We start from the raw sequence: 12,737 nt of genomic DNA on the forward strand, positions 1-12,737 counted from the left end.
AGGCACCCACCTGCTGCTCTAGGTCATGGCAGCGCTGGCGCATATCATCTGTCTCTTCTAGGTCATCGCTGAGGAAGTAGTACTTCCGGGACTGCAAGGCAAAACAGGAGTGTGGAAGAGGGCAAAGACTCAGCGAAGGGCCGTTTTATCATAGTCACTATCCGATGCAAGCAACTCAGACCAGCCTACGCCTAGCCTCCTACCTTCTCTCCACCTCTTTTCACCCCACCAGCAAAGGAATGGCTCTCCATTCCTGTTCATTTGCCTACTGCAAGGGTGTTGACCCTCAAGTCCATCAACCAAATCTGGCCTGCCTGGGATCCCAATCCCACCCTCCAGGGTTCTCCGGATGGCCATGCCCCAATTCCCCTGGCCCTACCTAATCATTTGGTTCCCCCCTCAGTTTTTGCAGAGTTCCCCCTCCCCAATTCTAAAATCTCTCTCCAAAGGGTCAATTACTGGCAATAACAGCTTTAAGGTAAACTATGTTGGCATTTTGATCCTGCCCCTTCTGCTTTCATCCCTTTGGAATTCCTGAGTGCTTGTCTGAAATGGAATTTGTCCCTTGAGATGAAAGAGGTTCAGTGGACCCTTGGTCCATTGCTTTTGCATCATTAGACTTTATTCCACCCACCCCAATATACAACATCATGGGTACCTGGCTGTCAAAGTTCCCGTACGTCTCTGAGCTCAGTGTGTCTGATGAATCTTTGGTCAACAGCTGCAAGAGAGGAGGGGAAAGCATTAGAATCTGGCTGCATACAGGTGCCTGACATACCTTTCCAAGCCGTGCATTCTAGGAAGCAGCCATAGGATAAGAAGAACACATTGGCCAACTTTCATCTAGGAAGGAACCAGGGTTGCCATGGAGTAGGAGCACTGTTATTATTGTTGCAAAATGGCCAAGGCCCTCTGGACAATTCACAACAATTCGCCAAAAAAATACAAAACTCCAACATTATAAACATTATAAAACAACACTATAATAAAATATGATCAAAAACAATTAAGGTTCAAACTCTAAAACAATTAAATAGCTAAAAACAATTTCAATACACAGTTTCAGTAACAGACTTGTGCAGTACAGCTAACATACGTGCCCCATTATAAGTCATTAAATACTTGGGAGTAGAGAGCAGTCTCAACCTGGTGCTGAAAAATTAACAACCTTGGTGCCAGGTGGGCCTCAGTGGAGGAGCTCATTCATTTCAACTAACAGAAAACTGGAAGCACTTGCTGGGAGGGGGCGAGGTTATAGGTTGATCATGAGAGGCACTTCCTAGCCAGGGAGATGGCTGGTTATGTCAACTAAGCATCCTGTTCCAGAGCCTAATAGCTTCATGCCAAGCTACAGACCACAACCACACTCACCTCCTGTATTGCTGTCATAACAACATGCTGCACAGACTCCTCTAGGGTCATGATTTGCTGGATGTGATCTGCAAACAGATGAGGTTAGGCACTGACGGTAATGTCCCAACTGCTCCTTTCTTCTTCTGCCTAGTTCCCCATGCCACCCCCTTTCCAATTTATGAAGGTTGGGTGGCAGAGCCTCTGGGAGGGAGGCTAGATGAGGGAGGGTTTTGCAGGTACAGCAGAAGGCCAGGAGCTACCACACACAAGGATCTCCTCTGTCTCAAACATGTTTGAGCAGATGATATCCCAATGGGGATCAGGACTGAAGAAAAGAGAAGTGAGGTGAGACCCCAATGAGAAAGAGAGGAGGCATCAGCACAAGGAGAGCCTGTAGCTGTATGAACAAGGCAAGAGCCACCCAAGTGCAGCACTAAATTCCTGTGAGCAGGATAGCAACGCTCCAATAAATGGGACAGTTGATAGCTAGAACCTCTCCCCTGGGTATCTAAAGCACGTGTCGCAGAGACAATCCTCTCCATGAAGCTCCACAGTGACATGCCCGATTGTGCTACTCACTTGCAGACACATACCTTGTTTCCTCTCACAACTGATGGCACAGCCAAGCACCAGCTGCAGCAACTTGCCCAGCTCAGCTGTGTCAGACAGCTCTCCAACCAGGGCTACATCGGGCAGCAGCTGTTCTGGGACTTGGTGGCCCAGGACCTGAGGGATATGCAGAGGAGAAAGCAGTAGAAATAGCACCTGACAGCCAGTGGACTTTCCAATGTTTCTGCTGCCGCTACCTGCTTCACTCAGCTCATGGCACCTGTTGGTAGCAAGGTGTGTGCCAGGGAGAACAGACGGCAAAGGCAGTTTGTACAGGGGCTGGAAAGTTGCTTTTAAGGCTCTTTAATTGAGACTTGAAACAAACCACCTGCCTAGTAGTCTGTGGCAAGCAGAAAATGCCTCCAGATTGCCAAACAGGGAAGCTTTTGAAAACTGCAAGAGCCTTTTTCAGATTATCAATGAGCCATGTGTTACGAATAGATGGACTAAAAAATATATGTTACGAGCTAGTAATTTTGGAGGAGCTGTTTGCAAGGCTGCCTTCGCTAGGGATCATCTACTGTTATTATTGTTACATTTCTACCACACACTTCCTCCAAACACTGCAGGGAGGCATACCCAGACTCCCCAGTCCACCCCACCCCACCACTATGCCAACAAGCCCACCCTACCCCCACCCCTGCCATTTTATCCTTACAATCATCTTGTGAGGTAGGTTAGGGCAAGGGGAAGTTACTGACTCAAGGTGCTTTGAAGTTAAGCAGAAATTTAAACCCAACTCTTCCCAGTCCCAGCCCAACATTCTCTCCATGACTCCAGCCTGACTCTCAGTTGATTTATACTTTTAAACACAGAGCAGTGGGGAAATCGCAACTCTAGAACAGCAACAACACGCTCAGCTTATTTAGAGTAGAGCTATCTTATCAAAACTATGGGTAGGAAGCAATGAATGCTAGGCTGGAGCTATGAACCCCAAAGCTTCAGTTCTGGCTTCAATATAGCCAGGCTGGGCGATTGCAAACTTTCCCCTTTAGGCAACAAAGGAGCTGGTGAATGCTAATCAGATTCCCTTAATTTTCCATAGGAGTCTTGTCCCATCCCCAGCAATGCAGGGATTCCTTACCACCATGCCAGCAAGCCCAGCCCAGGGAAGATACTCACATCCTGGGAGTATTCAACCACACTCTGCAGGACCTTCTTCAGGTTGCTCACCTGGGTGCAAAGTGGGAGAAAGACGACACATAGATGGGCGTGTTTGTCCAAGTTTCCACTAGCCCCAACTCCCAAGTCAATTATGCTCCCACTTAAAACAGGTAATGCAGTCACTGAGCTGGAATCTAATGCTGGCATGGGAAAAGAGACAGCCGTTCCATCTTCTCAGTAGGCTTCAAAGCTACTTTGATGGGAGGTAATAGTGCTGCTGCTTCAGTAGGCAGCAGAGCCCAGAGATGAATGCAGGCCAGGCCTCCTATATTTAGATGACATGCCTTTCTCCTAATACCCACCCTTTTCTTCAAATCGCACAGCTGGGCTGACTGATCCAAGATCAACCCAGGCCAGTCAACACAACATGTTAGGAATAGCTTGTCTAAACCTGAATTTTGCACAACTCTGTTGCGGCTGGGAGAGCTAAGTTCCACTGCCATTTTGCGCATCCCCTCACAGAGCACCATGGCTCAAACGATTTCCATTTTGTTTTACCTGGGGAAGAACACTTGGAAAGCTAAGCTGAGAGTTGGGTGACCAGAGCAAATCAAGCGGATGTTTCCCACTGAAAACTCTATTGACATGGATAAGGGATCAGCCACAGCCGCTATTCATTGAATGTGGGACCTCCTGAGATAGTAAACATCCAACCTCCACTCTCTCCTACTATAGCTTCACTATACCCCAGCTTTCCCTGATCTGGTGCCTGTTAGATGTTCTGGCCTTCAACTCTCATTAGCCCGTACACCATGGCTAATAGTCAAGAATGCTGGGAGTTGTAGTCGAAAACATCTGGAGGGCACCAGATTAGAGAAAGCTACTGCGCATCTATTGAATTGGCTACCAGTGCCTTGAGAAGTAAAATGCACTGTACCAGAAATGCTACAGCACAATCTACTCTTTTGTTACACAGAAAATGAGACAATAGTTCACTTCTTGCACACTTGTGAATTGCCCTTCCAGGACCACTCTTCGTACCTCAACCCTCTTATGCCCCCAAGTCTATTAAGTGCCACACCACACCAGAATTCCCCCTGTTCCCACTTGCCTCCCTTTGAGTTCCCTTTCCCCGAGTCCTCATTCCTGATTCTGAGTTTATGAGCTCTTGGCTGGTGCCCACTTTCAGAGCTGATCATCACCCCCTTTTTTCTTGCATTCACAAAGAACTTAAAGGAATGACTACTTATTAATCCTCTCACCCTGCCTACACCTCCTTCTAAGTATTTTCCTTTCTTCTCTAAGTCCCACTGCACTTCCTCCTTCTCTCCACTTTCTCCGAAGCCATACTTGCACAGCTACACCACCAACTCATTCTCAACCTCCTCCCCACACCTCTCTCTTTTCCTGGGAAGTCTCACAAGCAACCATTTAATTGCTGTATAACAGCGGTGGGGAAACTCTTTCAGCCTGAGGGCCAAATTCAATTTTGTAGAAGCTCTTGGGGCCACGTTCCAGGGGTGAGGCCAAAAATACATATTTAAAAATAAATAAATCAGTATATTTTAACCTAAAGCTCTTGCTGCCAGGAACGAAGCTTAGGAGAGGCATATCAAGTTTTTAGAATGGGAAAAACACTGCACAAAAGCTAGGGAACCACTAATGATCAGTAGTTGGAGGAAAGGGAGGACCCTCTGGGGAACTACAAAGGGCCAGATTGGGCCCACAGAAGGGCTGGATTTCATACCCGGGCCTCTGTCTCTGTTGCCATCCTATGGGTACCCTACAAGGGCACTCCACTTCTCAGAATTAATTATCCCAGTTATTAACATTTGGTTCCCTGTTCTTTTGTTAAAACATTACTAGCCAGGGTGACTGTGGGCTCATCTACACCAAGAAGGATATTCCACTATGAAAGTGGTATATAAAAGGCAGGAGCCACAACAAGCAGCATATGGAAGTATGAAAGCGGTATATAGTATGTTTCAATGGCCCCCAACAGTTGTCAGTGCACTTCAGTACCGCTATAAAGCAGCAGTGTGGCTCCTGCCTTTTACATACTGCTTTCATTCCGCTTTCATAGTGGAATATCCTGCTTGGTGTAGATGAGCCCTGTGTGGACAGTTTCCCCCCCAGCATGCATTTGAGTTAGATTTTCCCAGCATTCATTTTCCAGAAGGGCTTATTCCCTACACACAGAAAAATACTTTAAGAATGTGTTTAGAGACACGTGTGTCTGAGCAAGTGAAGCAACACTCTTTTCGAGATATTGATAAACCAGAATCTCATGACAGTATCTAGGATTGTCTGTGGCACATCAATTCAACCCATCCCACTTCATACCTTCAGCCTCCAGTTGTCACCAGTATCATCTTTAATTCGCAGGAGCCATGTTTCATTGAACCAAGAGGGGTCTCTGGAAGGGAAAACCATAAAGCCATTGGCCTTGATTGGGGCAGTGGGGAGGGAAGTGCTCAGTATCTCCAGGATCCCCCACAGAAGCTCCAGGTGACAGGTTATGCAGTGGCCATTCAGTGGCTTTGCTGGCCCTGTATCTCCCGAATCAAGAATTCATTCACATGTTCCCAATGTGACAAAGAGTATAACTAGCAAGCGTTCTCCCCATTCCTAGTTGTCTATCATTCTGCTCTGCACTAGCACCATACTGTTCAGCTACAGGCTACTCGTTAGAAAAATAGTAATAAATCTAATATTTGGCACCACACATTCAAGTTGTCAACTTGCAAATCAGGGCTGGGAAGAAAAGATGAGACATTTGTGGGTAGGGGGGCAGGCAGGGATTTTCTGTCTGGCAGTTTCATGATTAACTTCAAGAGAACCCTTTAAGATACTTCCACACTCAGCTAGAGTCCCATGATACTTACATCTTGTGCAGCACCTGGGCAATTGTAACCCCACTGGCCAGATCCTCCTCCTTAGCACATGGGGATGGAACATGAAATGTTTGCATCTGGAAGAAGCAAATCAAGCTGTTAAGTGATACCCTGCTCTGAGAGAGTGAGTGAGAGAGAGAGAGAGAGAGAGAGAGAATGACTCAATCTGGGAAAAGGGGAAGCCCAATCCAAAAACAGAAACAGCTCTGGCCTACATGCACCCTACAGAGACACAAGTGGAAACTGTCAGGATGGTTGGTGGTAATGTTGAGATACGCAACTTCTTCTGGATAACCCTCGCCTGATGTGCATGTATATATGAGAACTTGGCATTACACAAAACGTTGGCTCTGTCTGACTCAACCTGCAACCCTATGCAGAGTTAGATGAGATTAAAGACCAGCGATTCACTTCCAAGGTCTCTATAATTTCTGAAGACAGTTAACAGAACTTAGAATTCTATGCCAATAGATGAATTTGCAGAAAGATAACAGTGCCACCTCCACCCCCACAAACAATGAGCTCAACACGAGTACTCCTACATGCCTGCATGGTACTCATACACACAGTGAATCACTAAGCAGAGGCAGCCCAGCTGTCACGCTCACAGCCAGGACTTCTTTGAGTACAATGGCACAAAAGTCTTGCAATAGCCACCTCCCCTCGAAGGACGAAGATGCCTAGAGAACAGCTACAGGACTTACACCTAGGAGATTTGGGACCAAGAAGGAATGCCAAGTGTGGAGTTTGAAAACTGGACCCTTCTGGTTCCTTAGCACTGCACAAAATCTGGCCTGGCAGTGACCTTGGCTCACCATTGCACTATTTGCACAGCGTCTCTTGCTTGTTTGCCCATGACTTCCTCAATCACTTCCAAAATGCTTTTAAAGTTCTTCATAATAAAACCAAAAAGAATGCTAAAACATACAAGTAAGCTTCCTTAATTTGCACTCTCATAGAGTTTGGGTTTTTCTGGTTCCACTACGATTCCAGATTTCTCTTACCCACTTGGTAATAAATATTTGCTCTGGGTAGGACTAGTTTTCATGTCTCCTCTTCTGATCATCACATCCAATGAATTCCACAAATTATCTATGGGGAGAAAGCCCTACGCCCCCTTGGACCGTTGGGTATCTGCTCATAATTACATGAGTTGACATCCTAATTCTCACAGCTTGTAACGCAAATAGGTAAATGGAAATATCTTTTGCTGGGTTAATTCCTTCCTTCCTTCAGTTGCACAGAACTCTCATTCATGCAGGAATCACATAAGCTCTCTTAGACACTGAAATAAAAAACAGGTCCCTAAATGTTGGATTACAAGCCTCATCAAACACACCTCAGTCAGCATGGCTACTGGTCAGTGCTGATGGACATTGTAGTTCAACAACATCTGGAGACCCTAGTATAGAAACCACTAGTATAAACCAAGAATGTATTTTATTTCTAATTTATTTTATTTATTACATTTTTATCCCATCATTTTTCCTCCTTAAGAAACCCAAGGTGGAGTACATAATTGTCCTCTCTATTTTATGCTCACAACAACCCTGTGAAGTAGGTTGGGCTGAGAGTGAGCTTCCATGACCAAGTGGGGACAAGAACCTGGATCTCCCAACTCCCAGTCCAGCACTCTAGCCACTACACCAAGGAAAGAGTATGTGCCTGTTCCCTCTGTGTTTCTTCTCTCAATGGACTACGAGGGGAAGCTTCATCCTTTTTGCTGAGGCAGTGCATCCCATAAATATAAACAGGTCTCCTACAATCTCAGATTTTGACACCTGACCTCAGCATGCCTATGACTAGAAAGGTCACTCCAGTAAGGGGCAGTCTTAGCAGCTCTTGCCATGTAAAAGAATCCTGAAATGAACTGTCTGGGAACTCAGGCTAATCTGCCTAATAACGGCACAGCACATGGACAGCCATCTTCCCTTCACAACTAGCTTGATTCCCACCTCCAGCCTTCTCATGCAAAGCTGACAGATGTTCACTTCTCTCTTTAGGCATGACAGCAATCCCACTCTGAGTCTGGAAGTCCACTGGTCACCTTGCAATTCAGTTTCCTGACTGTCCAAGCCCCATAAGAGAGGTCCTTTCCTGCCAGAAGGGAGCTTCAAAAAGTATTTGTGGGCTCAGCCACAGGGAGAACAAATTCCGTTAGGGTTGCTAAATTCAGTATGGAAGAGGACTCGTGAATCTTTAATACTTAGTTGAAGGCAAGACAAATGTGTCATTTGCAGCCTATTGCTGCAGTGGCTGCTCATACCAAAATCCTTCCTCCTAACATAGCTGTTGCGCAGTGAATCTAGGAACAATAATTCCAGTATCTTCTGCCCTGGGCTGAGCAGAGGAACAGTTGGCATCTTTAGACATCAACACACAATGAGCTGGGGATGGAGGGGAGAAAATAAGAGTATTAGCAGTAAAAGAACAAGTGTCAGTCACCATTGCTTATTAATGGTAAACGAACAGAGGGCAATCATGCCGGACAGCCATTCTTAAAAAGACAAGCATGTGGGATGTTCAGCTTAATCATTTGTCCAGCAAAAAATGCATTATATGTAAACATCATGCTTAAAATGTGGCAATACAGATCACAGCACAAATAAAGATTTAAAGAATCTTCCTATTGACTCCATTTGTGTAAGAAACAGCATCATAGAAACAGTTGTCCTTCAACAAGGTGCTTATTTTTCTGTCCTTGTTTATTGAACAAATGAGCAAAGTCCACTTATTCACCACTTTAAGAGTGCAGAAGGTTCTCTATTATGCTAAGGCACAGAGGCATAGACATTTATTAGAAGAAATTCCTTCTAATCAAAACATGTGATTAAGTTAATGGGAAAATAAGAAGTTTAAAGAAAGCTACTCTCAAGAGCTGCTAAATGGTCCTAACATGGGTCAGATCCAGAGTCTAATTTAGGCTGCAATCCTATACATTTGGACTGCGCTCAATGGGAGTAAGTCCAATTGAACTCAATTGAGTTTACTTCTGAATAGACATTTATAGGATTGCACTGTTAGCTTATTTTAGGTAGGGAGATATTCAGCAACAGCTAACCAAGGCCATGTCATCTGATACAATACTGATTACTTCACCTTGATCTTAAAGTTGGACAGAGATGTGTGTCTTTGGAGACCCTTTGTTGGCAGATATATATGGGCAGTGGGGAAGTTTGTTTACACAGTGTAGAAAGTACAGTTCTTCAAAGACCAAAGAGCATTTTACTACTAAGACTGATAGTTTGGAAGACGGACCCATCACTGCTAGGTAATATCAACCTCTTCAGATATAAAACAGAATATTGATATGCTAAAAACAAACCCTATCGAAATATCCACCTTTTAATTATCACTCTTACTGGAATCCACAGCATTAACTCTGTAGCATTAAAGAAAAAGCAAATAAATGCAAAATGTGTTCTTGTTTCAGGACTGGTAAAAAATGGTCCAAGACTGGTACTGGAGCCCAGTCTAGTCACTGAGAAATATATTTCTAATAATCTAATTTTGACCTCTGGGAGATTTTAACTCAACCAATTCAACCAATCATAGAAATAAAATGGGTAATAAATGGTGTTTTTTTTTTAAAAAAAACTTTTAAGTTAAAAAAAAATAGAGCTCTCTTTTTCTGATGAACTACAACTTCATATGCCTTGCACTAATGCAACAACCCTGCATATTTTTAGCAGCTGAACTAGATCCTTCTCCCATTGTACTACTACATATAAGTAGGCTTGCCAGATATAGACTACCATCTGTCAGGGATGCTTTAGGGTGGATTCCTGCATTGAGCAGGGGGTTAGACTCGATGGCCTTGTAGGCCCCTTCCAACTTTGATATTCTATGATTCCATAAGATGTCTTTCAATGGACCATCAGTATTTGTACTGGGCATCCCAGCAAAGCAGGTGGGAGAACATACTTTGGGTGGAAGGGAGAAATCAGAATAGCAAGGAATATAAGTTACTTCACAGTAAGCAATAGGGAGCTTCTAATATATACATGAGAGAAAGATCAAGTTTAAGGTGTGAGAGGCTGCATTGCGGGGGGGGGGAGGCGTTCGGGGAAGAGAAGCGGAGATTATCCACAGAACCAGGAAAAGTGGTCTTAAATGCAGAGTCACGATGTGCCAAGCCCAGCCTGCAAAAATAGCCCGAAGCTTTTTTTGTTGTTGCAGGCTTGTAGCATCGGGAGACCTTTAAGAGGCTTTTGGAGTTGAGGGAGTGGTGCAGGGTCACAGCAATCTGGGCGAAAAGTATTACAGAAATGTGGATTTTGGCATTTCACTTTTGCTCAACACGATTGCCCCTTTCCCCTTTTCTTTTTTAAGAGAGAAAGAGAGCGGGTTCAGTACCTCCGTGGAAGGGAATCCAAGGCGCTGAGACACCGGGGGCAGGTTAATTATGCCTTCGCATAGTCTAACCAGCAATCAGGTGATTATTGGAGGCGTCTCCACGGTGAAAGCCCCCCCCCCCTTTCCGGTACATGTTTATGCGTGGAGCAGCGGCTGTAAACCACGTCCGTGAAAATGTAGTAGGAGTCGAAGTGAGCGTGGCAATACACGAAGCCCGAATTAAAAGGCTGCGCGTTCTTGCGCAGCATCTCCTCCCAGGAGAGAGTTATCTAAGCGGGTAGGTGGGGGCAGCGGTTAGGTTCAGACCCCAGAGCAGAGAGGGCACCTGTTGCAGAAGCACTTGGGAAGGCGGCGGCGCCTCCTTACGAAGGCTTCGTGTCAGCGGGGAAAGGCGGCAAAGGGACACTGGGCCTCTCTTCTAGCTCGCCGTTGGGCTTCCCCCGCCAAGGCCGCCTCCCGCGCCCCGACTGCGGCTTACCCAAGTGAGAAGCGCACCGCAGCGCTCGGCCGGGCCCGTCTCGCTCATGGCTCCTCCACCACTAAAGCGGCGGCACTCCGAGCGCCACGCCCCCTGCCGGCCTAGAGCGGCCCTGCGTGACGTCGACACCGCTTTCTCCGCCATTTGTGTCTTGGGGAGGAGGCACAGGAAAGCCCCGCCCGCACCGCTGGAGACGCTCTAGGACGGAACGGCGCCAGGCAAGTGTTTATTACTCTGTATGGCAACGGAGATTCCCACGAGGGTGGGGTTTGTGCTCTCAATTTAATTTCCAAAAAGCAGCGGGGGGAGGGCGGTTGGTCAAGCTCACATGGGAGAGTGTTCCTTAATCTGATGTGTTCGGGACTGGGTTTCTGGGGGGTTCATTCACCGCAAATGCACTCTGCACATGCTTAGAGGCACACTTTATTCCAGCCGTGACATTGAAAACAAACTCCTGAGATTCTCTCACTTCCAGGGCTGTTCTGCCTTCCACATCAAGTCGCAATGGTGCTATATAAATAAATAAATAAATAAATAAATAATAATAATAATAATAATAATAATAAAACAGTTTGTACCATCTATCTATCTATCTATCTATCTCAATACTTGTTTCTCCACGGGACAAGTATACTGAAATCGAATTGGAAACAAATGAAGGATCTTTTAAGAAAGCGCTGTGGGGGAGCAAATGCTTAAAGAGTCTTGAGCGCTGCTCGAACGCGAGTTCCCGCCAGGGGACAGCAACGTGCCTTGATCTGAAGTTGCTAGTAATGGAGGAAACGTTAGCCTTGCATGGGCGATGCCACTATCATCCACGCTTGTTTGTGTGTGTGTGTGTATGATTTCAAGGAATGATTTTCACGCCTACTGACAGTGTTTCGTTTCGTTTTATACAGTCAATAAGGAGACAGAAGAGCGTTGCTTATTCCATATCCCAGTTACTGAGGCTGAATCAAGGCTATATCCTAGAAGGCCAAGAACCCAAATAGTCACCTATCACCCTTTAGGAATAGAAGAAGAGCCTTGCTGGATCAGGCCAAAGACCTATTAGTCCAGCGTTCTGTTCTCACAGTGGCCAAACAGATGCTTGTGGGAAGCTCAGAAATAGGACATGAGTGTAATAGCACCCTTCTGTTTATGTTCCCCAGCAACTGGTGTGCGACACATACAGCCTCTGATACTGGAGGCAATAGCCATCAAGAAATAGTCTTATATAGCCTTTATTCAATGTCCTCCTTACCTTGTTTCTTAGCCCCCTCCCGGTCCTATGATTCTGCTCAGCAGCTTTTATCTGGGGTTCCAAAAGCCATTCTCAGCTGTGTAGTTTGTTTTGAAAGCTTCCCTCAATCACAATCCTGTTATTCAAGTTCTTTTGCTGATCTCAGTCTCAATCCATAGTGGTGAGGTATTGAGACAGTAAATACTGCAATCTTATGTGGACTTACTTGAGAGTAAATCCCATTGAACTTAATTGGATTTATTTCTGCATAGGATTGGTTGTACGAACCTCAGAATATGCTCTAAACCAAATAACAGCAGACTTACCAGCTACCGGGCTTTGATCCTTTTAGGTGAGTGCTAGATTTGAGGCATTTTTTTTTAAAAAAATGTTCTCATACAAGGGAAGCCTATGGTCTTGGATGTGTAAAATATTTATTCGTTATATGTATATATCACATTTACTCTAAGGTATGCAGAGTGGTGTTTTAGTCTCAAAACAAGATAGGGACTTGCCTAAGGTCATCCAGCATGTTCCACAGCTAAACCATGATTTGAACCTGCGTTTCTCACACCCAAGCCCAACACTCTGTCTATTGTGCCACACTGGCTGTTTAGCAGCATTTAGCAAATGTGCGCCTCAACAAGAAAACCTTGTGTTTTATTCTCTCACATCCCCTGCCACATGCAACCGCTGGGATGGAAAACAAACTCCATGTGGG

The 12,737-nt window shown here is 45.4% G+C and overlaps 1 protein-coding gene across 1 annotated transcript in view; it reads right to left on the reverse strand.

The window, feature by feature from the left end:
• The window catches only part of HOOK2 (hook microtubule tethering protein 2), a 28,611-nt gene extending 17,749 nt beyond the window's left edge, over positions 1 to 10,862 (reverse strand). Inside the window, exons 1-8 of the mRNA XM_063120536.1 lie at positions 10,795 to 10,862; positions 5,952 to 6,037; positions 5,410 to 5,482; positions 3,085 to 3,135; positions 1,947 to 2,079; positions 1,372 to 1,439; positions 659 to 721; positions 11 to 91 (exon numbers count right to left, since the gene is read on the reverse strand). Coding sequence (XP_062976606.1) covers positions 11 to 91; positions 659 to 721; positions 1,372 to 1,439; positions 1,947 to 2,079; positions 3,085 to 3,135; positions 5,410 to 5,482; positions 5,952 to 6,037; positions 10,795 to 10,842 — 603 coding nt within the window. The 5' untranslated portion in view covers positions 10,843 to 10,862. The remainder of the gene's footprint in view (positions 1 to 10; positions 92 to 658; positions 722 to 1,371; positions 1,440 to 1,946; positions 2,080 to 3,084; positions 3,136 to 5,409; positions 5,483 to 5,951; positions 6,038 to 10,794) is intronic.
• Positions 10,863 to 12,737: the final 1,875 nt, after the last annotated feature.

This window comes from Elgaria multicarinata, chromosome 3 (genome assembly GCF_023053635.1).
Source record: "Elgaria multicarinata webbii isolate HBS135686 ecotype San Diego chromosome 3, rElgMul1.1.pri, whole genome shotgun sequence".
Taxonomy (NCBI): domain Eukaryota; kingdom Metazoa; phylum Chordata; class Lepidosauria; order Squamata; family Anguidae; genus Elgaria; species Elgaria multicarinata.